The 26,976-nt window shown below is 49.0% G+C and overlaps 1 protein-coding gene across 4 annotated transcripts in view; it reads left to right on the top strand.

Moving 5' to 3' along the window:
* CTBP2 (C-terminal binding protein 2) overlaps window positions 1-26,976 on the top strand; it is a 132,874-nt gene that overhangs the window by 101,819 nt on the left and 4,079 nt on the right. For 2 of the 4 annotated variants that reach the window (XM_048311981.1, XM_048311980.1), the window contains 5 exons: window positions 21,330-21,484; window positions 23,095-23,239; window positions 24,681-24,887; window positions 25,464-25,678; window positions 26,092-26,222. In XM_048311981.1, the coding sequence (XP_048167938.1) occupies window positions 21,330-21,484; window positions 23,095-23,239; window positions 24,681-24,887; window positions 25,464-25,678; window positions 26,092-26,222 (853 nt within the window). Of the gene's footprint in view, window positions 1-17,710; window positions 17,943-21,329; window positions 21,485-23,094; window positions 23,240-24,680; window positions 24,888-25,463; window positions 25,679-26,091; window positions 26,223-26,976 lie in introns of those variants that run through there. The other 2 variants (XM_048311982.1, XM_048311983.1) reach the window with 2 other exon arrangements.

Raw genomic sequence — 26,976 nt, forward strand, 5'->3', positions numbered from 1 at the left:
GTAAAATAAATATCGGTGATATTGCTTGGTTTCACATGTTAAATCTGTCAGAGAATTTCTTGTTTGATCTCAGTTTCTGTGGTTTATGGACCTGATCCAGAGAACACCAGGGCTTTGTGTGTGTGTTCTGTGTGTTTGGCCTCACGCCCAGCACTTACCACAAATTGGGGTGTACCTTACAAAGATAGGATATCCATCCACGTCATCCTTTGGAAAAAAGCAAATTCCACCTTTCCTACTACCAGCAAATTAAATTGTGTTGAATTATTAAAGCTCGAATTACTTTTAGACGTGGTACCAGTCAGCACTTATGCTGACTATTTAGTTTGCTGTTGACTATTCAGTTTTGGGTTATTTTTGCATGGTCTTTGAGGTGCAGAACTGGCTGTGTGTTAACAACTTCTGTTCTGCTTTGGACATTTAAAAGAGGTTATGTTTTGCATACAGTTGAATGTTTCCTTTTTCTTAATTTCTGACATTTTTATGTAAAACCATCATATACCTGTTCTCATTCTGTTTAGGCAACTTACCCCAATTTTGGTTTGCTCAGCCTAAAACTCTGGTGTCAGGCTGGCTACTGCTCCTATTCATGATCTAGCCCAACTAGCTCAGTGCGAGGCTCTCAAGACAAAAAATAACTCAGGAAATTAAAATTACTCATAGATACAGACCCATTATGCTCTACTGTAGAGAGGGTGCGAAATTAACTGATAAATTAATGTGGCTTTTTGACCATTCTAAATGGTTGCCATAAGTGCTTCACCAGGCACAGCTGAGTGGTAGCTGGGAAAGAGCAAAAACTGAGACTTTAAACTTGATTGAACTACACGAAGTCTGGAGCGTTAATGAGGAAAATCTGAGCTGGAAGGTGGATGGAAGGAGCATCCAGGGCTTCTGAAACAGGAAAGTGCTTCAGAGTTACAAGTGATCAAAGCAAAAGGGGACCAAGGGTGCTTCTCTTGAGAGGGAAGGATGGACTTCTGCGGGATGTTTGACAGAGGGGTTTTTGAAGATCCTTGGAACTAGCAGATGTCAGAACTGGCCTGTCCATCAGTATTTTGGGATCATTTTAGGATTTGTGACACTATGGGCTGCAATAAAGCGAAGGAGGTCACTTGTGAACACAAACAGCAGTGTTAATCATGGTTAGCAGTTCAGGAAGAGACAGAGAAATGGCAGTCATGTAATATTGACACAACAGGAGTGTGTGGAGATAATGAATTCAGTCACAGCTCGATATGACAAAGTTCCAGACTGTAAACAGAAATATTTGTCAGAGGGGAGACAGTGCTCAGGGTGAAAAACAGGTGCTTTGCTAAGTAAAAATCACCTTGTAAAGGATTTGCAGCTGTGAGGGGTTTGTAATAGAAATCCAGAGCAGATCCATTTGACTGCCTTGTCCTTCTAGGAGGGAGTTTGGAAAGTTGGAAGTTAATACGTCTTGTAACTTGTGCTTAGCTCTGAAACGGAGCTTTTCTCATGTGGTATTTCTTTTGTGGTAGTAGATGAGCTTTGTCCTGGGAAATGCAGAGGGAAGTCCCATCCTACCATAGCTTTTGGTACAGGAGGGGGACTGCCTGAGCAGAGGCTGGGGACAGCACAGCCACAGTGTTGTGTCCTCAGCAGAGGTGGCACCAGGGAGAGGAGTGGTGCTGAGGAAAGCAAACCTGACCAGTTGTCCCCATCCACGTGCTCTCCTCCTTGTGCAGCCGGCTGAGGCAGGGAGAGAGGGGTTGGATCAGCGGAGAGGGAGACTGGCCTTTCCCAGGGGAGAAGGCAAATACATCGGCACAGACGTGGAAAGCAGATCTCTCAGAAGGGCTGGGAGAAGCAGCACTGGCTCCTACAAGGCTTGGTGCTCAGAGGTTCTGCACTGTGCAGTCACGTTGTGCAGGCGGTTCAGCCTACGGGAAGTTGCAGAGCACATGTGAGAGCCAAAGGAGAAGCTCCACTCTTCTCCCAAGGGACAACGAACTGTTCTGCTCCAGGAAGGAAGAGGCATCAGATCCAGTAAAGAAGAGCACTGCTGCTCTAACTCCTCCTGCAAAGCCTCTCGCACTCCTCCCAGAGCCCTCAGGCTCCAGAGCTGCAGCTGGACTCAACAAGACAAGAATTTGCAATGCAATTCCTATCCAGGTTTTGGTGGTTTTTTGGTTTGGTCATTGATTGCCTGTGCCAGGTGCCAGGAGGACACAATTCCTCTATGTGATGCCACTTGGGAGGATCTGGCCTTACTCTGCATAATTTCCTGGGAAATCTCCAATTTCCTTTACTCCCACTCTAGGAAGTTATTAGGCACACTGAGCTAATACGCCTTTTACCTGTTTGTTTAATCTGCTCATAAGGCACTTAGAGCCCCACGGTTCTTTGAAGAAGCACATACTAAGGGGTGCTGGACAGCCCGGGCTGCACACACTGCTGCCAGCAGGCAGGGCTGGAAACTGCCCCACTGAGACAAAGGGAGCAGCTTTCCTCCAGCACAAACACATCTGGAGAAGTGGGAAAGGAAGGAAGAAGGCAGGAGAGCAGAAGGAAGAGGAAAATACTGGAATCAGTAACTGTAATCCAACCAAAATACTGTGGCAGGACAGAGGGTGCCCTAAAGGTGGCCAGTTTCTAGGAAAGCATTCCATGCTTGGGAAAAATGGTGCTGGTAACAGTCACCAAATGTTTGTGTTCCAAATTTTTTGTACTCTTCTCCTCTGAAGCTGGCGCAGTTACACACTTTGTTTGTTTGCCTCTAGCTCCTACCCTTTGTGGAGTTAGAAATACTCTGACTCAAGTCCTTCCAAATACAGCAGTGCCATGCTTGGTAAGTGGGTCATGAGCCCTGAGCAAAGATTTTCAATCAGAATTTGGCAAAATAGCAATTTAAAATTCCTTTCAAAAAAACTCTTGGTTCCAAGGTTTTGCATTAAGGTTAATTTTCTGGTAAACTGTGTGTGACCTGTGCTTTGATGCTGTTTATTAAGCCATGTGGAGCTCCTGGGTGTCAGTGTAAGGCAATTTTGGCAATCCCCTGGAGTGATACCCATATTCTCCTGTCAAGTTTGGGATGATTCTCATCTCCTGCCTGGAAGTGGATCATGAGGGTGTGCTCTGAGATCTCTTTTTGGAGCCACACTCTGAAAACTCAGCCTTACTGCTGCCATTGCTCTGTGGTCACCTGTCTGCAGCCCACAGCTCTGCTCCTCAGCCTCCCTCACATCTGAAACTCATGTTTTGTTTCACTGTGTGGCTGGTTTGAAGCAGGAAAACCTGACCCCCCCATGCTCAGTCAGATGGGGGCTCCCATCACCCCGAGGAGCATGCGCAGCCCTGGGAGGCCACAGCTTCATGTTCAATTACAGTGAGAGCATCTCAAGTGTGCCCCTGGAAACAGTCCATGACCCCTGTTTCTCCTTGGCCAGAGTCCTGTGCTGAGGAGGGGCATCAGCATGTTGGTTTTCTGTTGCAGCCAAGGGGTGTTTTCCTCTGCCTTTGCCTTCCCAGTCTCCCCAGACGTTGTCTCTTCCCCAGGAGCGCTGTTTTGGCACCAGACGTTGAATTTCTGTAGCGGGATGTTCAGTTGTCTCAGCACAACAGGTATCAGCTTCTTTCTGATCACAGGTGTCAGGTGCTGGTCAGATTGACAGATCCACATGTGACCAGTGCAGGGAAAAGCTGCAGTTTCTCTGCCTGTTGTTTTCTTCCCTTTTCTGTGCAGCCTCTCTGTCCCTGTGCTGGTCTGAGAGATGTGCACGCTCTGAAATGTCTCTTCTTAGAGAGTTTGTTGTGCTTGGGATCTGGTCTGCTGTTTAAAAAAGCTACACAGCCTTCCTGGTTAGTATTTTCCATCACCAAACAGAGCAGAGGCTGAGAAGACCACCCACCACTGCTGCTGTACTGACAGGGATTCTTGGATGCTGTTGAGGATGGGCTGACTGATGCTGTCAGAACGTGCCAGTCCTCTCGTGGACCACATTGGGTGGTTGCAGCCCACCCTGTGAAATGCAGAGCTGCAATGGGGATGTCCAGGGGAGAGAGTGACAGCTCATCACAACTAGGCAGCAGTTCTGTATTTGACATCTTGAGGTCAAAAACTGTCAGTTCCTTATTTTTCACGGTGTCTTAAATCGCCTGGAGAGTGTTTTGAGCTTTGTCAAAATGAATTAATTAAGGCCAAGTCATATTGCTTGTGCTGCTCTGATTCAGCAGCAGGACTGTGCTTGATTTTCATCTTAATAATTACAAGTGGTTTTGGAGGATCTGAGGGCCTGATAGAGCCCGTTTGTGTTTCCTCCAGAGCTACATGTGCTACAGTTTTTACTTGCTCTTTGCCTTGGCAGTCTGCAGCATTGTTTTCCTCCTCCTTAGGAACACAGCCAATTTTCTAATTAAGGAAATCACTCTGCAGCCATTGTCGCTGTTCATTTGAGTTCTTTGTCCATACCAAAGTTTCCAGCCCCCCAAAAGATTTGAAGTCACTCCTTACTACAGCTGGAGGAGGACAGGAATTTTGGCTCAGGGTAGGCTCTTCCTCTAACTCTGTTAAGAACCAGGCATCAAACACCACTGTGGGCAGCACGCTCACTTCATAAGAGCTTCAAATCCACCTCTGGCTATGACAAATACTGCTGAGGTTATTTTTCTATTGGATTCTTATAGAAAAAAAAAATAGTTGTGAGAAATAAATATCACTTTGTGCTGGGCTTTACTGGTTACTGGGCTTTGAGCCTAAAAGGATTTAAAAGTCATCATGCTCTAAGGGAAAGTTGTAGCAAGAAAGAGGAGGTGGAGGGTTGCTCCAGCCAGCTGTTGTGATTTGGGAAAAGGCTTGTCCTGACTGATGGAAAGGAGACTGGGACTGAGACGGAGAGGCAGCCAGGGCTGGCACAGCTACGCCCAGTGGGATTAGGACCAAATTAGAAACTCAGCTTGCAGGGCTTTATCATTTCCTTTATATTGTGACATTAATAAATGCAAATCTTTATCTTTCAGTTGTTATCCTCCCTTGTATCTTTTGTTAATGAGCATTGTCCCCAGTTCAGGCTGCACTGATAACTGGATGGAGAGGATGGAGACATTCATGTGCTGGGGGTGTGAGGAAAGGCTGTGGGCACTTCTCAGTGTCTGTGTGCCAGCTCCTCCTGTCAGCCTGCAGTTGGACAAGAGTCCTGGAGACAATGCCATGTTAATGCAGCACAGTGCTTTTGGTATTTCACAGTGCAGCACAATAACTTTTTTTCTCATTTTGTTTCTGAAGTACATGAAATTCAGAACATATGCACCGTGTCAGGGCTGCTCTTGCTAGTCAACGCAAAGAAAATGCTCAGATCAGGCCTGGTTGGTCACGCAGAGGGAACTGTTGAACGGAAAGACGGTGGATTTAGATTGAATACTGGGGAGAAGTTCATTACTGTGAGGATGGTGAGGAAGCTGTGGCTGCCCCATCCCTGGAAGTGTTCAAAGCCAGGCTGGACAGGGCTTGGAGCAACCTGGTCTAGGGGAAGGTGTCCCTCAGGGTGCTGGAACTGGATGAGCATTAAGGTCCCTTCCAATCCAAGCCATTTTGTGATTCTGTGGCTCTTGCACAATTTGGCTTCTCAGTGGAGGCCACGGTGGCCTGGTGCTCAGCTGGGGTTGGGCTCTCCATCCCAGTTGATATGCTTTCCATCCCAGATAGGTCCCATATGGAAGGGAGCTCTCTACTAGCCAAAATAAAGACGCTCAGCAATCTGCCAGAGCCGATTAAAGCATATAGTCTGTTACAGGCAGAAAGAAATACAAATTGGGGTAGAGGATACAAAATACATTTGCAAGGCATCTGAGCCTGATGCTAAGACATTCTTTCTCTCAATGTTGTTGTTGCCAATAGCTTCTCTTGTGCTCAGACCAAAACTATTTAGGGTGGAACATTTGCTCCCTACTTTCTAGCAAGCCTGGTCGCAGGAATGAAGAATGGATTCTTTTAGTGGCCGCAGCTGGTTTGAATGATCCCCACACTGAACCCATTGACTCCAGGCACTCCTCATGTGAATCACAAGGAAGTAGCAACTGGGATTTTGTTTTTGTGCCTGACAGGGGCAGAAACAGCGGAGCAGTCACAAATCGATTGCTCGAACCCGGGCACATGCCAGGGATGTCCCCTGCACACTCTGTACCTCATCCTGGCAGCAGGCAGCGTTCACCAGCTCACTGAAATCAGGAGGCAGAGGAGGGTGAGATGTATTGCTGTCTGGGTGTCTGTGCTGCATCCTCACCCACACCTCCTGCAGGGCCCCCAGAGAGCACAACGTGGCTGCACTTGGTGCAGATCCATCATGTTCAGTCAGTGAGAGCTGGAAGAGGAGTTCTTCACTAATTGTGACCCTTGCATTACAAACAAAACAAAAATAGTTATGAAACCCTTCAATGTCAGTTGGCAGCACCTTGAGCAAGGCACTGAGATGGATCTGCACCTCTCTCAAGGTCTGGTTCTTCTGAGCAGCAACAAAATAGCTTGTTTTGGTAAACTTGGGGAATAATTTCCACATCCTGTGACAAATCTATGTCTCTTTTTATAGGGGATCTCTGTGTTGGTTTTTAAGCTGAAGGAGAGTCAGTTTAGATTAGATACTGGGAAGAAATTCTTTCCTGTGTGGGTGGTGAGGCCTTGCCCGTAGAAGCTGTGGCTACCCCTGGATCCCTGGCAGTGTCCAAGGCCAGGCTGGACATTGGGGCTTGGAGCAGCCTGGGACAGTGCAAGGTGTCCCTGCCCATGGCAGGGGTGGCACTGGAGGGATTTAAGGTCCCTTCTAACCCAAACCATTCTAGAATTCGGTGATTTTATGTTGAGAGCAACTTCTAACATGTTTCTGCAGAAGAATCTCTTTCCTTTTTGCTTCCAAAGGATGAGGGCTTGAGGGAGACAAATTTTGTCTACTTGCAGAGAGAGGACAGCAGGTCAAGGAAGGCAACTCGTGTTGGGCTGAGAATTACGGAGAGATTTGGGAAGACTCTTGCTAAAAGTAATGCCACCAAATAGAAGGGGGTTTGATGGTAATTAAAAAGCCACCTCTGTATTCTTAAGTATTCTTAGGAAAGTCAGCTGGCCGTGTGCTCTGTTTTTTGGGTTTTTTTCACAATATTGGGTTTTTCTTTGTATTACCAAAGGTATTAATTAAAAGGAATAGATTACACTGAGTACTGTACAATTATCTCTTGGGTATTTGTGGAATGAACGATGAAAACTGTGTGAAATTGTACAGTGCTCATTTAGCTGGGTGTCTTGATGAGCACCATGTCTTACTTCCCCTCTTTGCCACATCGCCTGAACCTGTTGACTACAGCCAGCAGGGTGGTTTTGTGTCAGTGGCAGCTCTTGGGGGAGCTTTGGGACCCCCTCAGACAGAGGCACAGTGTAGGATTGTCATTGCTGCAGGAGCCGCTGGAGTTTTCTCAACACTCAGTTTCATTTGGTTTGTTTTGTCATCTGTATGATCTAATCAAGTGTATAAACCTGCAGACAGGGGTGGGATGCATCAGCATCCTTCTTTGCCAACTGCTTTCTGCTGCAAGGCAGGAAATTTTGTCAACTTTCTGAAATTTCTGTGCAAGACTCCTTTCCCTCTCTTCCCCTATCTTATTCCCAACAAAGAAATTAAACCTGATCAGTTCATTTTCCCATACCTCACTTTGGTGGGTTTGTGGCACAATTTTAAGACTAAATAAATTACCTGAGACTCACCATACAGTCTGTAACTACAGCTCTTGGGCTGATAGGTGATGGGATTCATTGAACCAATAAAATATAGAAAATGGTTAGAGGAAAAGAGCTTACTGCAGTGATGTTGTTCAGTGTGATTTACAGTTTTATAACTGTAGGCAAATGTAAAATATTTTTCACTATCTTGGGTATACATTATTAGATAAACCTATATCCTGTGCTCACCTACATCAGCACTGTGATGGTGAAGAGACATAAAAATGAAGATATTTTCAGCCCATTAGAGTTAACGTGGTTTCAAGAGCAGTCAGTTTCTCTACAGTTTGGATTTTATTTGTCTCTCAGTGTGCTGAGGAGCCTGCAGGAAATGCCTCCCAGCAGCTGTGGGAGCTGCACTGTAGCAATCCTTGGCATGCACAAGAAAATATGACACCTTAAATATGAACGCTGTTGACCAAAACACCAGTTCATGGAAAACGGAGAGAAAATATGAATCTGTGCAGGAATTCTTTGTTGAGCATCCTGAGCTGCTTCCTTTAGCTCTTGTTGCATTGCTGAGGTTGCCCCTGTGAGAAAAGCCATGAAGGGCAAGGACAGGGCAGCTTCAGGAGGTCCTTAAAGCCCCTCGCTGTGACCAAAGGTGTGGTGGACTTGGAAGCCTCCTGGGCCACAGCCAGGAGCTGGGACAAGCTGGGGCTCCAGTGCTACAGCCCCTTCCCAAGGGATTGGGAGGGCAGGAAGGCAGGAGACACCCCTGGAGCTCCAGGGTGATGGTCAGACCCCTGTGCGTGGGGGAGAGGTGGGTGTTGGACTGCTGGAGCACAGGAATAGCTCATCATTCTTGGAACTGAAAAATAAGAATCTGCCAGTGTGTTATCTGGATTAATGAAGATGAAATGTGCTGTATGAATACATCGGGAGCGTGATCGTGCCGTTACCCCTTGGGCTACTCTGGCTCACAAGGAGAAAAGGTTGATTTGTGTTTGTAGATGATTTTGCTTGCTCTGCCAGTGCTCATTTTTGTTTTAGTACGAAAGCCAGGGAGTGTGTATTTCTTTTGCTCAAAGATGGAGCAGATTAGCAAAGATTTTTCTAGATTATCATCGTTTAAATAGCTCTGGTTTAAGATAAATGTTTCAACTACAATTACTTATTAGTGATACTATTTTAAACACTGATGATAAATTAGGGGGGTTATAAGCTCTATTATTCAAGGATCTGTGCAATATTTGGACACTGAACATGGTTTTCCATAAACCAGAAGGCGCTGGCGTGCAGCTGACCTGGCTGAGGGCTGGGGTGGGAGAGGGGGAGATGAAGCAGCTTCAGGGGTAGGATTTACAAAATGATGAGAGTTTAACCTTGCTTTGACTCCAGCCCACCCTGGGCACAGAGGAAAACCCCATGAGGAAACCCTTGGTGGGGTGAGCATCGCTTGTGCTGACAGATGGAAGGTCACAGGGTGAGGGGGCACTTTGGTGTCACAACGTTGGTGACGGTTTTCAGTCAGCGTTGCCCGGTCCCCTGTTTTAATTTAAGATGTGAAATGTGTGGCTGGGGATTATCACTAATCCACAGAATGTTTTAGGGTCAGGGATGAGAAAAAATGTTAGGTATGTTCTCACCCATTCCTAGTGCATGCTGTGCAGCCAGGCCCCAGGAACAGCCTGGCTGGACAAATCTGGAGGGGTTTGCTTCAGCCTCCAGAGCTTCGAGAAAGCTGGAATGGTGAGGTGGGGTGACCAGAGGCATCTCAGCTTCCTCCTGGGTCCTTCCTCAGAGCTTCTGTCCACTGTACCAAAAGAAATCACATCCTCAATGTCATTTGAGAATTTTTGGAAGAGTTTTGGCTGGTTCCAGCCCTGTTTGGGTCCACAGGCTCTTGTCCAGACCTGCAGCCCGTGTTTTGCAGCCAGGCAGGAATGTGAGTGGCCAGGAAAAGCCTGATAAAGAGGGAAAATAGAGAATGGGAAAGTTAATAATTGAACTTTTTGCTATCTTTATTCAGCTTGGAAAGCTGAAGCCAGACAAGGTTTGCAGGGGGAGATAATATCTTCTTATTAGAGCAACTTGTATAGTTAGGAAAAACCCCACATGCTTCTGGGACCACATGCTTTTCCTCAGTTCTCCGCAACTGCACATTGCATTAAAAATAAAATTAATTTAATTTTCAAAAGGTTCAGCGGATATTTGAAAGAATTGAATTTAAAAGCAACTTACAAAAAAAAAAAAATCTCATTTGGTTTAATTTGATTTGAACATTTCAAAAAAGATTTAATAGCCCTGAATTACAAAAGACTTTTTTTCTGGCTTGAAGTTTATTCATAGGAACATGACATCTGTGTACCAAAGGGCTGCCCAGGACAGTGGTGGAGTCCCCATCCCTAGAGGGGTTTAAGAGCCATGTGGCACTTGGGGACATGGGTCAGTGGTGGTCTTGGCAGTGCTGGGGGAATGGTTGGACTCTATGATGTTCGAGGTCTTTTCCAACCTAAATGACTCAATGATTCTATGAAGTCAAAATTTCTACATTTAGCCTCATTTTGTGCACCTGAGAATCTCCATACCTATGGTTACGCTCTCATTTCTTCCTGAAATACCTACAAGGCCCCTTTGCACCTTCAGGATGCCCTCAGCACACAGGAGTTACTGATGAGCAGCCAGTGGGGCTCTAAGGAGGTGCAAAGTCAGAAGGGTTAAGAAGGGTGAGTTTAATATACAGACTTTCCTGCTCTGACCACCACTTTTTTTCCCCCTCAGTCTAAAAAAAACGTGATTAAATGATAATATTCTAAGATGTGGGAGTTTGTAAATAATCCGTGTATTGTTATTAATCAAGGTAATTTCTCTGTTCCAGGAGATAAGGCATGATTATTAATAACATTTCCAGTGAGAGGTTTTGCTTGCTCACCCTGGCCTCATGAAATCTCCAGCCTACAATCCAGTTCTGTGTAGTCTCCTTTTTTCATTTTTGAGTGAGGGTTTTTTAGGTTTGGGTTTTGGGTTTGTTTTTTTTTTTTGATAGCCTTCTACATCATCCAGCACACCAATTTAAAATTCCCTCAATCCAGCTTAGTCTCAGCTGTATTAATGCATGGCTCGAGGGCACAGATAGCTAAAAAGGGCTCTATTGTGTGGCATCTCAAAAATCTTTTTCCTGAGAAGTTGGATAAAGAGATTGAGCTTTCTCAGTGGGGGCTTTGAGTTGGTTTTATTTTTCCACAGCTGAGTGAGCAGCCTTGCAGGTGGCTCAGAGAGAAGATGTCAGGCCAGGAGATGCTGCTGGACCTCGTGTCATCCCCCATTCCTGTTGAACTTTCCAGCAGAACCTTCTCCTCTGGGAAGGTGGCTGCAAGCACAGTGTGGGATCCGTCATCATTTTCCTGATGTATCTCGGGAGACAGCTTTACAGCAATATTGAAAATAATCAAATATATTAGTTAGGGAACATGGGTTGAAGCAGGAGTGATTTTCTCTTCAATATTTTTCCTAGGATATCACCACACACAGGGCTCTGTCTTCTTAAGGCACTCATGCTTAGGAAATCCTGCCTGAGGTGCACCCAGTCTTTTTCAATATTAGTTAAACCAGAAAATACTGGGGTTCATGGAATCATTGAATGGTTTGGGTTGGAAGGGACCTTTAAAGGTCATTTAGTCCAACCCCTTGCCATGAGCAGGGATACCTTCAGCCAGGCCAGGTGGCTCTGAGCCCCATGAGGTGATCAGCCTCCCTCCTTAAACTGTTCCTTGAAGGATACAAGGGGGAGCAGATGGGGTTTGGTGGTCACTGCCAAGCCTGGAGCTTTGTTTGCTCTGTTTTTATGGTTCTGGACTGCTTTAAGTTCAACAGGAATGTAAAGTGTGCCCTGTTTGTTTTTTTTAAAGTGCAACCATGATAAAATCCTATGATAGACCTGTAAAGTTTCAGTTGTAAAAGTAAATCAACTTTAACAGCAAGTAGGTCATAGTTAAGTGCTTTTGAATGTTAGTATTTAGGGGGTTTTTCTCACGTAGTTATAATGCAGTGCTACAGGGAAGTGAGGGTGTTTATCTTAGGGAAATGAGTGGGATTTGCAGGCATTCAGCACCTCCCAGGACCTTCCAGGTTATTCCCCTGCTCACATATTTCACCATCCTTTCTGCACTTAGAGGAATTGGTCTCAAATTCCTCAAAGAGTGATGGGAGAGCACAGAGGAGCTCCGGGTACAAACTGGGATGGAAAAAGAAATGGGTATAAAGAGAAGCAAGAAAGTAGGACAAGGAGAAGCAGGAGCCGTGTGAACCTGCTGGGAACATGGCAGTACTTGGGCTTCCTGTCTGTGCTGAGGTTCCTTCACTGGACCTTCGATGTGGAAGAGGGTGGGGATGTGAGAGAGGAGAAAGTTGCCAAAGGTCTGTCGGCCCCGGCTGACACGTTCCCGTTGTGGGCTGAGCAGTGGCTGTCCCGGGCTGCAGGAAGGGTGACCTTGCAGCGGGGTCGCTGAGCAGACGGTTCCAGCTGGGCTTGTGTGCTTGGCCAGCACCCAGCAGCTATTTTAGGAGGTCTTAGGAGGGACGAGGCCTTGGCAGGACCTGTGGGTTTGGAGTGAGCTCTCGGTTCTCCCTGCAGGAGCCAGCAGGCATCAGGCAGGCTGTGGAGGAGCCCCCGGCAGCACACACGGCGTGGCTCACAGGGCTGGGGACAGCCCAGGGACAGCCCAGTGCTCCTGGTGTGGCTCACAGGGCTGGGGACAGCCCAGGGACAGCCCAGTGCTCCTGGCGTGGCTCACAGGGCTGGGGACAGCCCGGGGACAGCCCAGTGCTCCTGGCGTGGCTCACAGGGCTGGGGACAGCCCAGGGACAGCCCAGTGCTCCTGGCGTGGCTCACAGGGCTGGGGACAGCCCAGGGACAGCCCAGTGCTCCTGGCGTGGCTCACAGGGCTGGGGACAGCCCAGGGACAGCCCAGTGCTCCTGGCGTGGCTCACAGGGCTGGGGACAGCCCGGGGACAGCCCAGTGCTCCTGGCGTGGCTCACAGGGCTGGGGACAGCCCAGGGACAGCCCAGTGCTCCTGGCGTGGCTCACAGGGCTGGGGACAGCCCAGGGACAGCCCAGTGCTCCTGGCGTGGCTCACAGGGCTCAGGGACAGCCCGTGTGCTCCTGGCTGCTTGGCACAGCACTCACTGCTCCTGGCCTTTTATCCCTCTGAATGAAGGCACTGGAGGTGTCCAGGTGGATTTAAAGGATTGGAGCCATCCCTTGCCCCAGGCCAGGGCTTCGGCTGCTCCCTGGCACATCTGCAGCACGTGCAGGAGGAGCTGAGGCAGCGGCCAGCCCTTCTTGGCGCTCTGTGCTTGGCCAAAAATTGCTTTGGGGAGACTCCTAAAGTCAAGCTGGGCTCTCACTGAAGGCTCCCACATTGCCCTTATGGAAAAAGCATGAGCTAAAGCCTGGGCTGGATCCTTGGTGGGGTTGTTGTCCCTTCTGGCTGTAAACAAGTGACTTGAGATGACAACAGCTATGGGTGGACATGGAAATGAGGATTTATCTTCCAAAAGGCTCTCCAGGCTCCCACCCCAGCAAAGCAGTTCTGTCTCTCCAGAGCCAGAAACTCCTCCAGTGCTGTGTCAACCCTCCTGTGGGATCTAAACCTCCAGCAGATCTCAGGAATGCCAGCAGCAAAGCAGAGATGCTCAGAGGGAGCCCTGTTGCTTAAAAGACTGAGAGCACTTTCTGTCCAGCATAATGGGAAGGACTAATGTCAGTGGTTAACAGCATCATGTAATTCCTACAGGTATCTCCCAACATGGCCTTTTCTTTGTTTTCCACTCAGAATCTCTCACTATCAATGTGCAAATACAAGTTCCAACAGTGCTGGTGGCACACAGACAGCTGGTGGGATTGAATCCTTCCCGCTTCCCAAAACTGGCTCCAAGTGCTTGCTTTGATGCTTTACCTTTTTTTTTAATTTGAGGGAATTTCCAGTCTAAACCATGGGGCTGTCAGTGGTCTGTGTGTGAGATAAAGCCAGGTTTGCACCCCACAATGCTGGTGTGTTGTGGACAGCCCTGCTGCTGGTCTGGTGGGGGTCTCAGGCAGCAGAATTCCAGGCTGTCCCCATGCCAGGGCTGTCACTGCCGGTCGACGGGCTCATCTTTAGCCTTGATTTCAATATCTCGTGTTCCAAAACGTCTTTACAGCCTCTGAATCCCTCAGGGCAATTTGAAGTTTGAGCAGCCTCCTGCCCAGATGGCCGATATCAGCAGCTCTCCCCTGGCAGCAGCATCCTTCTCCTTGGGTTTATTTAATCTTTTAAATTAAAAAACCAAAAAACCAACCAAAAACCAAAACAATGAAAGCTGTCCATTTCCTGGAGCAGCTCATTCTTTTTCTACTGCTGTAGTTTTGTTTCCACTTGGATGGAAGGGAAAAAATAAATGGATAACGAGGATGGAGAGGGACCCGAAGGAGAGCTGGCACGGGATGTTGTCCCTGGTGCATGATGCCGTATGGCTGGAATGTGTGGCTCAGAGGTGAACGTCCCACCCATGAGAAATAAAGGATATATCCTGCAGCTGAAGTGCAGCACTGGAGAGAGTGCTGGATAATATTAGGAAAGCTGCCCACTGAGCTCTAGAAGTACAGTTTGTTTCCAGCACTGGGCTTAGTAGTGGAGCATACTCAGGGAGAATTCATTGGGGGTTTTTCTGTTATCTTCTCCATGTTTTTTTTTTTAATATGAGCTGCAAAGCTCAGCCCTGGGCAGTGGGACAGTTTGAGGGTCCATATGGTGTCTGAATTGTAACCACCAAACAAACCCTTACTGAGCTTTTCCAATCTTTTTCCCATCCCTCTCTTACCAAAAAAAACCTATATATATATACAGGCATCTGAGCTGCTCTGAGCAAGCAGTTTCTCTCCCAGGTGCTTCTTTTAGCTTTCTTGGTAGCATCCCTACCTCACCACCCCATATGGCCTCTCCCATCTGCTCTGCCTCTCCCATGCCCTGGCAGTTCCCACTGCCTCCCTGGTTTTGCCGTCCCATCCATCCATGCCCTGCTCTGCACTCCCACTTCTCAGGGTCCCTGGGTCAGCACATCCCTCAGGCGCCCCTGTCTCCCATCCCCTCGTGTGACCATTAGGAGTTTCACGTTAGCTCCTCTTGAAGTCACTCCTTGGTGTTCAGTGTTCACAGACACGGATTTACCAACCCAGCAATGTGGGAATAACCCAAACACCAACATTTTGATACGTAGCAGAGGCCATACATTACCCTTCTGTTACTCTTTCCTTGCATTAACACCAGTTCCTGTTCTTGCAGCTGTATGTGCGGTGCTCCTGGGTGAGATTTAGTTCAGCCCAGAGATCATTTCATACATCAGCACTCCGGAGTTTTGCAAAGCTTGTGTTTGGCTTTCGTGCCCCAGGGCTGCATCCCTGTGGTGTCAACAGTGTATCCCAGTGCTTTAATGGGGTACACAAAAGGAGGTGTTTCTGGTGTGTGTACCTGCAGGAATTTAAAAAAGAGTAAGTAAATACCATGTATATTTATATTTTAACTGAGCATTTCTCTGTGGCTCACATGTCAGTAGTTCAGCTGGGGGCTGTAACCACAATGCTTGGATCAGCTAATAAGGACATTGTTTTATATGGGAACTTCCTATGAATTTTTAAAAATACTTTCTTCAAGGAAGCCTTGAAAAGTTATCTGGAAGGGGAACTGGCCAAAATCCAGCTCTTGTGTGCTGACTGGAGGAAATGTGCTGGAGAGGTCAGGGCTTTGCACAGGCTCTTCCCAACACCAGGTACGAGTTTTTCCCTTTCCAGCAGGGCAGGATGGCCCTTACTGCGTCTCTGCCCATCTCTGGAGTTTCTCTGAAACACAATTTCCCTCACCAGAGGGGACTGCCATGAACCTGTGGGTTTTTCCAGTGGGCTGAAAGTTGCCTCCACTTTGCCATCATCCCCCTTGCCCACAGCAGCCCTGGCTGCGAGCCTGGAGCTCCAGCATCAGTTCAAACACCTGGGTCTCCGCTGAAGGAGAAGATGTTGCAGTCTTTCCCTGGTAGGATCCTGGCAACCTCAAAGATGCTTTGCTTTTAAAATACAAAACAATCCGTGGTTATTTATAAAAAAATATATTTGATGTCACTTTCTAAACATGCTGTGTGTCTGTGTGGCTTCTGTCTGCACAGTACCAAGTGCCTCCAGAGTATTTGTGGTTAGAAAAAACAGCAAATATGTTTGGGTTTTTTTCCCCTAAGTGTGAGATAAGACTTGTGTCCTATTTCATTTTTGCATATGCATTTATTATGAGAAGCATTTGTTAGCAGGAAAATGTAAGTGAAAGAAAGAGCATCACTGGTGATGTGGTGGAGGAGGTTGGTCCTCTGGGTCCTGCAGCATCACAGTGCTTTCCCGAAGCATCTCCATCCTCACAGAATCACTCTGGCACCTTTGCCACTCAACCTTTCTGCTTGCAGGGAGTGGGGACCCCTGGAAAGCCACCTTGGGACCTTGGCTCTCCAGCTTGTAATGCAGAGGTGATGGCAGGGACAGCAAATCTGGGGATTTTCTAGTGCTTAAGCAATGGTTTATATTCAAGAGAAAAATGTACCTAAATCCCCTTGTCCTGTACTCAGACTGGATGTTAGGGAGACTGACAGGTCTTTCAATGTCAGTGTTACAAGTCAGTACCAACTCCAGGTAATAGACCTTTGTTCTCCTTATTCCTGCCCCGTCCTCCAGTTCCAGGATTCCCCTTGGCATCCCGAAGCTCCCGACAGGGTGAGCAGGACCCTTGTCTGTAGCGGGCTGTGCGTGCCAGTGAACTGCTGCCCGTTTCTCCTGGGTGTTCCCTTGGGTCGGCTCTGTGTTGTTCAGGACCCTGCAGTCTGTGGAGGGGGGGGATGATGCTGTTGGACCCAGCAGGGTGGTGATAAAATGGGGATAGAGTAACACTATGGAAAGGCAGTGCTGATGGTATTGAACGGGACTGAGGTGCAGATTTTTTTCTTATTTCTTGGGTGGGGATTGTCTGTAGCTGCTGGTGCCGCTGGCAGTGACAAAGGCTGGAAAGAGGGAAAAACAACTGCTCCAGTGACTGCTCCCAGCCATGCTCTGGAGATGGGGCATTGCCCAGGCACAGCCTGCCCTCGTTCTCTACATCCCACAGCAGCAGTGTCCTACATACTCTTGACAGAGTGTGGGATCGGGATTACAGTTACAAAGTCATAAAATATCCTTAGGTGGAAGGGACCCACAAGGATCATCCATTCCAGCTCCTGGCCCTGCCCAGACACCCCAACAATCCCACCCTGGGCACCCCTGGCAGCGCTGTCCCAACGCTCCTGGAGCTCTGGCAGCCTCGGGGCCGTGCCCATTCCCTGGGGAGCCTGGGCAGTGCCCAGCACCCTCTGGGGGAAGAACCTTTCCCTGATCTCCAACCTAAACCTCCCTGACACAGCTCCAGCCATTCCCTCAGTGACGTGGGGCTGCTTTTACCTATTTGGGACAAACTGAGCAGGACCAGGAGGAGACGGACGACTCCAAGAAGATGTGAATCCTGCCAGCGATCGAGTGTCATTTCTGATGCTGAAAATCAGTTGATTCACACATCAAGAAAGAATTTGGCCCTTGGTTTCTGAGTGTAGCTGAGATCAGCACAGCCTTGCTTTCCCCAGTGCTTTGTGTTTGTTTTCGAGGTGCTGCTGCTCAAGACTATCAGCCTTTTTCTGGAGCCACGCTCTGCATGGGAAGAAAGGCATGTTTCATTTTTAAGTTGAAAAAAAGAAAAAAAGCCACACACACAAAAAAAAACCCAAACAAACATAAAACGCAGCGTGGCACAGATTAAATCCATTTGAGACAACTCAAAAAAAAACCCCCGCCGTATGTGCAAGTCAATAGGAGGAGGGGAGTGGAAGGGGGGAAAGCAACTGTGACATATACAAACCCTTTAGTGTGCATAGCATAAGATTTTTTGGCTGGCACTCACATGATTTTATTCAAGGGCTGGGAAAGAACTACGATTAGTTAAAAGCTTCGGCAAAGTCTGGAGGGAGTGCTCTGAAGAGTTGGGAGCCACGCAGAGGTGACTGTAACTCCTCTCGCAATTTCAGACCATTCTTCTGGGGCTCAGGACAAAAGCCTTTTCTTTTCCCTCCGTGTTCAAAGAGACATTTGTCTTGAGATGTTGCAGCTGTGGGCCGCGGGATCGCTTGTTTGAAGATACCCCCTCGTAGACGAAAGGAGAGGCAACGCACTGAAAAGTGGTAGTATTTTATCGTGTGTGGGTTCCCCCCCTTCCTCCTCCCTCCCTACTCCTCCACTGCCATGTGTGGTTTTTAATAAGAAGAAGAATGTGGAGGCAACATTTTCCAGGCAAGGGGAAATTTCCTGTTTCTTTTCTGTTTGTTTAATAAAGTGTGTAGTTGACTGTAAAACTGTAGCTACTTGGTTGTGAGCGGGTAATTCAGGCGAGTGTCAGGATTGCTTCTTGATGCACTTTTATATACTTCAGGGCAACATGTTTAAAGCCTTTTTTCCTCTTTTTTTCCCCCTTTTTTTGTTATTATTTTAATGCTGCATGGCACAGGCAACTGAGATTAATAAGAATTAGGCAAATGGCTTCTGCTTTTGTTTCGGTGAGATAGTACCAGCCGTCTTGCGGTCACACAAAGGCTGCCATTTAGCAGGGAGCACTCCCTAATTCTCTTGGCAGGGGTGCCATTGGGATCGGATACAAGTGGGTGGCAAAGGGGAGGAGCGGCAGGAAAGGACAAGCAGGCTTTGTGTATTAAAAATGAAACAAAAGCACTTTATGCGCGGGGCTGCGTGCAACAAGCGGCGCTGCCTGTGAGCCGGGGTGGAGTTTGAGTTCTCTGTGGCTGCAAAACCTTGCTTTTCTTGCTTTTTTTTTTTTTTTTTCTTTCCATAAACCCTTCCTCCTCTCCCTCTTCCTTAGCAAGCTCTCCCTGCACTGCTGGCCAGGCTCTGCAGGCAGCTGAAAACACCTAAAAAAAAAAAAAAAAATGTGTTGAACAATACTTGCCCCAACTTTGCAGGAACAGCTGGGGGGGTTCTCAGCAAAAATCAGCTTGAGATGGCGTGGGAGCCACCGAATCTGGGGGGCTGCTGGGAGGCAGAGCTGATCCCACCCCAGCCTCGAGGAGAGCTGGTGCCCAGCTCCGCAGGGGGATGATGCTCTTGGTTTACACAGCGTTGTATCCTCGGTGGGACGAGCCCGTGGTTCGGCAGAGTGAAAGGGGTTAATGGCTGCGATGTTTTATCGCAATTTCGGGGGGAGTGGCTGCTGTTTAATTACTTTCTGATCCGTGGCATACCTCGTTCTTAATGAAGCAGTCGCTTGCAGAACAAACGTGCTGTATGAGCCGGGCTAGCTTGGTTTTGTCAGCCCAAATGTCTCGGTTTGAATGTGTTTGTGCAGAGGTAGGAACCAGGACGGTGAGGAATGGATGCAGGGTGATGGAAAGGCAACGGGAGAGGCAGGCGAGGAAAACAGAGCACGGTTTAAGCTGCAAACCTGCCAATGGTTTTTATTAAAATGTAATTTCCATACATTATGTGCTTCATCCTGTATTGATTTGCTTCAAACCTTTCCTTGTCGAGCTGAAATAAATTCCCTCCTGGAAGTAGGAGAAACGAGAGCAGTTCCTGTGAGTACCTCTCGGGTTACAGCCACATTCATCCTCAGTGACTGCACTTGAATGTGTGGGCAAGGGTGACGTGCCTAAGAAGCCTGTGTCATCATGCACAATTACATCCCTAATCCCAAGCAAAGACACAGATGCTGTTGCAAAAAAAAAAAAAAAAAGGAAAAAAAGCTGTGTTTTGTTTGACTTTGAAAGAAGCTTATCTAAGGGCAGCATAGTAAACCTGTTATTTTGGGGCTCGGATTAAATGTCAAAGTTTCAGATAACCTGTGGTTTCATCTTCCATGTGCCACACTCACAGGAAGCCACTCCAACCTCTGTGTGCCCCCTGCTCTGCCTTGAGGATGGTCCTGGTCCCTGGTGGGCTCTGGGCTCTGAGCTTGGGGACAGGGATGGTGGCCAGCAGGGCTGGCACCACCACGGCCACCTTGCCCCTGCATCAGATTCCTTTGTATTTGCAGTTGTGGTGTGAGGCTGGCAGGTGATGCTCTAAGCCTTGGAGATCATACACATTAGTAAGCATTTAAGTCAGTGTTATAATTCACTCGCTTGTTAACCTGAGAAAATAATCTGGCTGGGTGCAGTGCTGCCCAGAGGGATTGTGTAAGCACTCGGAGATTTGGGCATGTTTTTATTCTTGCTTATCTGCTTATCACAAGCTTCTTTCCCTTATCCAGATCGTCTCGGCACTCTAGCCTGCCTACTGACACACTTGCACTCCCATCTGGATGAAATGCATGCAAACAGAATGTACGACTTCCAGTAATGGAGACCTCAGTAGGGAAGGGGGAGGGAAGGACCTGTTCTAAAAGCACCCACCTGTAATGCTGAAAACCTTCAGTCAGGTCTGCTGGGTTGGTTGGCTCTTCATTTCTTTAGGCAGATTCAGTGAAAAAGGAATGGAAAGCCACTGAACCCACTCAATTAAACCTGCCTGTTTCCATGGAGTTATGTTTTCCCATGTAAAATGAGTGTAGCTGTGTGAGTGTAGCAGCAGTGCTGGGTCCCTCCCCAGGGCCATGCTCTTGGTGCTCGCAGGTCTGGGGTTCATCACTGTGGCCAGTAGTGCCCATGTGTGTCACACCCACATCACCTGGGGAAGGTGCCCCCACAAAATACCCCAAAACAGTCCCATGGAGTTCCCTCAGCCAAGCCCTGGGCTTGTCCCCCTCACCAGCACAACCACTGCATTTAAAGGCCAGGCAGATGTTGGCTGGTAGCCCTGGCAGGTTCTTGTGCAGAAGTGGGGTTTGGTAAGGAGAGGCTTTGCTAGGGCTGCTTGTGTGAGCATTTGGAGACTCAAACCCAGACCCTCTAGCCCCAGCCATCTCATGGTGCAGCAGCAGAAATAAAGCACCACATTGTACCCGGAGCATCTGGTCCCCTCACCTGTGCTCTGCCCAGAAACTGCCTGGGCAGGTGAGAAAGATACCTGAGATACTTTGTAGGGTCCTAATGTCATAAACATCCTTACTGAAAAGGCAGTGTAGAAATTCCCAAGTGACTTGTCCCAAAATGAACCAGTTAATCCCCAGCAGAGCAATAAATAGGATATAAAAATCAGCCTTCTGTGGCCTTTGGTGGTGATCAATTCCTTCACCTCAGCCTGGAGAACGTTGGGTTTACAAAGATGAGCTTTGCTGTTCCCATGAAACTGTTAGTAGTTGTTTGTGCATCAGAGTATAATCTTCTGTGCTAAAGAGGTCTTCAGTGTCCTGCTCTTCCCATGATTTTCCAGTAATCCTACTTTCTGAGTGATTCTCTTGACTTGTCTTTCTGAGGTGGTCAGAACCGTAAAGCCATTCCCAAAAAAAAAGGGGGGGCAAAGCCACAGCTGTGTTCCCAGTCCCTTGGCCAGACTTCACCCCGTGTTGCTGTTACCCTGAACCTGCTGAGCAGGGTGTCAGCAGGTGCTGCTGCCCCTCACCTGGCAGGGAGCCCCGCTCAGGGCCTGCCGTGTAAAAGCCGCACTCGCTGTGCCCGCAGGTATCCGCCCGCAGATCATGAACGGCCCCATGCACCCCCGGCCCCTGGTGGCACTGCTGGACGGCAGGGACTGCACCGTGGAGATGCCCATCCTGAAGGACCTGGCGACGGTGGCGTTCTGTGACGCACAATCAACTCAGGAGATTCACGAGAAGGTACCGGCAGAGCTGGGGCGGGTGGGGGCAGCGGGATCTGCCCTTGCTCTTCCACATCTTTAAAGCACCTTCCAGTGCCTCAAAGGGCTTCAAGAGAGCTGCAGAGGGGCTTTGGACAAGGTGTGGAGGGACAGCATACAGGGAGTGCCTTCCCACTGCCAGAGGCCAGGGTTAGATGGGATACTGGGAAGGAATTCTTCCCTGTGAAGGTGGGCAGGCCCTGGCACAGGGTGCCCAGAGAAGCTGGGGCTGCCCCTGGATCCCTGGCAGTGTCCAAGGCCAGGTTGGACGGGGCTTGGAGCAGCCTGGGACGCTGGAAGGTGTCCCTGCCTGTGTTTGGAAAAATGAGTTCCCTTCCAACCCAAACCAGTCTGATTGTTTGATTTTTGAGCAGAAAGTGTACAAAGCTGCACTAGGAGTCAATCAGCAGATAACATCAACAGAAGCCAGTGCAGATTAAAATTAATTCAGGCTGTTTTAGAAGCCAGATGTTAGTTTGGGGGAAAAAAATGTAACTTTTTATCTCTTTGCATCAGGTTTTTCACATCAATGTTATTAACGTTTCTCATGTTTTTTGAAGTCTGTGGTGCTCTTGCTGTGGCTTTGCTGACACCATCCCACCTGCAGCTGGTGGGTGTTCACAGGTGCTGGGTGCACCTCCAGCAGCTCCTCCCTCTCCAGCGGGGAGTGGAGGAGGTTTGGGAATCATTCAGGCAGATCCATGCAGTGTGGATGAGTGTTTCTGCTTGGAAGCTCAACTTCATGTAAATATTTCTCTTAAAAGTATTATTTTAGATACCTCAAATGAAGTTTGAAGTGATCAGAAGTCACTTCCAAGATCTGGGAAAGAGGAGTACAAACAGCATCAGTGCTGGTCTTGGCAGATACTAAGTTTGGGAGAAGGAGAATGGGAGTTTTTTGTGAGATATTGATAGATGAGCCAGGCTTGGGGGGTTTGGATGGGTCTTGGGTTTCCAGAGCACTGAGGTAGCTTGTGGCGAGCACCAGTGAAGGTCTGGATCTTCACTGAAGGGGACAAAGCCCAGCCCTGTGTGACTGTGCAGCCTCTGCAGAGCTTCTCAGGTCCCCTTGAGAACAGCCAGGAAAGGTGGATGTGAACAGTGTGGCAGGGGTTTGGACATGCACAAGGAGGTTGAGGTGTTACCAGTGTCACACAGTCCTGTTCAGAACCAACAGACACTGCTGCAACACCTAATTCCTTCCTAAAAGCAGACTTACTGCTGCTTGGAAGCAGAGGGGTTTGCAGATAACCACCTGGAAAAGGGTCCAGGTGAGAGACAGATGTGGTTTTCATCTGCCTGGTCTGCTCAGACATAACATCATGATTTGCAGATAATTCACCAAATCCATTCCCAAAGGTGTTGGTGGGTCACAAGCCTGCTGGTTTTGGTGACACATGGCTCAGACAGCAGGTCAGCAGTGAAAGTGTCCAACTCACTGTGTCATATTCCTGGTTCCTGAGCTGCAGGTGTCCCCCCAGGGGTGCCGGCGGCTCCTGACCCCTGTGTTGTGTTGCAGGTGTTGAACAAAGCCATGGGGCCATGGTGTACCACACCATCACCCTGACCTGACCCCTGTGTTTGTTGCAGGTGTTGAATGAAGCTGTGGGGGCCATGATGTACCACACCATCACCCTGACCCGGGAGGATCTGGAGAAGTTCAAGGCCTTGCGGGTCATCGTCCGAATAGGCAGCGGCTACGACAACATCGACATCAAAGCTGCCGGGGAGCTCGGTAAGTCCCAGCTCTGCATCCTGACTCCCTCCCCTGTCCTTCCTTTAAAGCCTTTAAAACAGGCACAAGGAGCTGCTGCTCCCACGGGACCAAGCTGGCACAGCAGAGTTCCAGGCAGGACCTCCATTCAGGCCCCAAAATTACGGGTGCAGTTTACATTTTTTGCACACAGAGAATATTATGACAAGAAAACTTGACCATGAGGTGAACAAAACAGTGCAGTTTTAGAAGGCAGCTTTTGGGTTCTTAACTATGTTAAAACTGCCCTGTCTGAATCCCTCGTTCCAGGTGCCCCCTCATACCACTGGATATTTGCATGGTTGTTCTATTTCTGGCACAGGAGAGTTGATACAGCTTTAGAAAAATTGGAGGAAGGGTGTTTTATTATATTTTGTTAGCAAGATCAATCTCTTGATCTGAGCTGGTTCTCTGAGTCATGCCCGCTCCGCTGGGAAGGCGCTGCGTTGGATGGTGGAGCAGGAATTGTGTGTTGGGTTGTTGCCACCTCCTTTGCCATCTCATCAAAGGCGCCTCAGGAACTTGAAAAAGGCTTTTAGTGTGGATTGCCAAAAATAGGGAGGTCTCTTCAGACAGTGCTGGGGCCACCCAGTTTCCAAACTGGTTTGGGTGGTCACAGAGACATTTGGCTGCACACCTCCAGCTGCAGGAGCTTGATTGTATCCCTGGTTTTAGCAGCTGAGTTAGAGCAGGTTTTACTCATCTGATCCCAAGATTCAGTCTATGGAGCAGGCCTGCAGTAGTGTTTGGGATATGTTGTATTAAAGGTTATCTCTGGGGAAGTGAAGAATAACAGCCATTCCACCTGAGCCGTTTTACAGAGATAATTGCGATAAGAGAGTCTCAAATAGTCATTCCTAAAAAAAGCAATTCTCAATATAGTGAATTGTTTTCTTTTTTCAGGAGAAGAACAGTGTCTTCTCAGTGTAATGGTTTCTTCATGTTTTTAACTCTTATTGTTATTATCCATTATAACAATGTTCTGAGGCTTTGAACATCAGGAAAGGAAAGATATAACGAATAAAGTAATGGGATACTGCAGCATAATCCTTCTTTTTATACTTGGCAAATTGGGTGGCCAAATGATGTGGTTTCGACTAGAAAATGTAATGACTCCCCACAAATGTAGCGTAAAGTTTAATTGGTATTGCTTTCCATAAGGTAGTTTTTAAACCATGCAGTCAATCAATGACCGGTGTCTGAACACAGTGCCAGGGCCACCCACTGGCTGGGCTGGGCACCAGCTTGGAACCCGTAAAAGGGTGGGATGTTGGAGTTGAACCATCTGCCTGTGGGTGTTTAAGGGGCAGAGAGTAATACCAGCTTAAGGAGCTCGTGGGAAGGGCAGCCCGGTGTCATCCCACTCCATGAGCAGGGTCCCTCAGCCAGGGGACAGGAGCTGATTTGTGTGTGGCCTCCGCAGGGATCGCCGTCTGCAACATCCCCTCAGCCGCCGTGGAGGAGACGGCCGACTCCACCGTGTGCCACGTGCTCAACCTGTACCGGCGGAACACGTGGCTGTACCAGGCGCTGCGCGAGGGCACGCGGGTGCAGAGCGTGGAGCAGATCCGGGAGGTGGCCTCCGGAGCCGCCCGCATCCGCGGAGAGACGCTCGGCCTCATCGGCTTCGGTGCGTGGGACAAGGGGGGCAGCTCCTGAGCGGGGCTCAGCACCTCTCACTGCTCTGGGAAGAACCCACAACGAGCCTTTCCAAAACCACAGAACCACTGCAGTGGATCGGTGTGAAATAGGGAGAACATCTCACATGGTTTTTTGGGGAAGGAGCTTTTTGTGAGCTGGGGTTGAGTCCTTGGAGGAGCACTGGTGGTGTTCTGGAGGGACCACACCTCTAGAGGTAGTGCTGCTGTCCTCTCCCCGACAAACCCCCATCTCTGAGCCACAGCTACACCAAGCCAGCCCTTCCTGAGCCACTCTGCCCTGCACAGTGGCAGGGCTGTGTAAAACAGTCTGTCTTAAGTTCAGCCACAGCTGTAGACAGTTTTAGCCTTAGAGGTGGGATCAGCTAATTAATGCCAAAAGCTCATATGAGTGTGTTTAAATGAGGAAACAGAGGCAAGGCAAGGGAATGTCTGGGGAGCCCAGCAGGCCCCAGGGGACAGTCCTCAGGTTCTGCTGGGGGCTCAGCCTCATGGAGACAGGGAAGTTGGGCTCAGTTAACTGCCCCTGTCCCTTCCCTTCGGCACAGGTCGCACTGCGCAGGCGGTCGCGGTCCGAGCCAAGGCCTTCGGCTTCAACGTGATCTTCTATGACCCGTACCTGCAGGACGGCATCGAGCGCTCCCTGGGCGTCCAGCGGGTCTACACCCTGCAGGACCTGCTCTACCAGAGCGACTGCGTCTCCTTGCACTGTAACCTTAACGAACACAACCACCACCTTATCAACGACTTCACGATTAAGCAGGTAATTAATTCACCTCGTGTGCACAGCCAGAGAGCTCTTTGGTGGGCAAGCCCAGGGTGCAGGAGCTGGCCACAGATCCCTCAGCTCCCACGGTGAGCCAGCACCTCCAGAATAGCTGGTTGCACCCAGGTGTGTCTCCTTACAGTGTTTAGGGGAGCAGTATCCTGACAGGTAAATGATCCCCACCCCCGTGGTGTGGAGGTGATGGCAACAGTGGGTTTAATTTGCCAACACCAACCAGAGATGGAGTTTCCATGGAAAACCCACATGCAGCGGGATGGGGATTGCTCCGGGGCCGGAGCACAAAAAGTGGGATGCTGTCCCAGCTGGAGGCAGCATCCCGGGGTGGGGGTGAGGATTGGATGGGGTCACTGCACCCAGCTGACGGTCATCCCTCTCCGGGCCGGCGGCAGATGAGGCAGGGAGCGTTCCTGGTGAACACAGCCCGCGGGGGGCTGGTGGACGAGAAGGCCTTAACTCAAGCCCTGAAGGAGGGACGGATACGAGGGGCAGCGCTCGACGTGCACGAGTCGGAGCCATTCAGGTAAAGCTCTGGCTCCCGGGGCTGGCCCTGGGGTGGTGGCCCTGGGGTGGTGGCCCTGGGGTGGTGTTGGTGTCACCGTCTGTCGTGGCAGCCACTGAGTGTCACAGCCCTTTGTCACACAGCCCCAGCACTGAGGGACAGTCCTGCTGTTGTCACCTTGCAGCAGCCATCGGTTGTAGTCCAGCACTGGGGTTATGGGTGCTCAAAGGGACACCGGGAGCTTAGAACAAGAACCCAGCCTGTGCTTAAAAGAAAACCCAAAACACTCACTGGGCCATGAGAACAAAGTCACTGCACTCGGTGTTAGGCATTTTTGCCCACAGCCTGGGAAGGGTTGGTTGGAATGCAGCTTCTCTCACCACAGAAATATTTAAGGAACAAAAAGTTTGCTCCTACACAAGAGGAACCCCAGTGTCCACCTCCTCCCATCCTGGGCTGACCCACAGCTGTCCCTGTATCCCCACACTGCTGCAGACACCCCCAAACATTATTCCCACGAGAGCATTAAGCCCAGCCACTCCATGGGTTGGTTTTTCAGCCCTGTTGGCTCTTTTCTGGTGCATTTTCTGAGCCTTGCACAGAAGCTGTGCTTCCTCCCCAGCACTTCTGTGGCCATTTTGGGCTGGCAGGACTGTCAGGCCAGGGAATCATGGAATGATTTGGGCTGGAAGGCATCTTAAAGGTCATCTAGTTCCAATTCTTTGCCATGGGCAGGGACACCTTCCACTAGAGTAGGTTAATCCAAGCCCCATCC

The sequence above is a fragment of the Corvus hawaiiensis genome, chromosome 8, assembly GCF_020740725.1.
Source record: "Corvus hawaiiensis isolate bCorHaw1 chromosome 8, bCorHaw1.pri.cur, whole genome shotgun sequence".
Classification (NCBI taxonomy): Eukaryota; Metazoa; Chordata; class Aves; order Passeriformes; family Corvidae; genus Corvus; species Corvus hawaiiensis.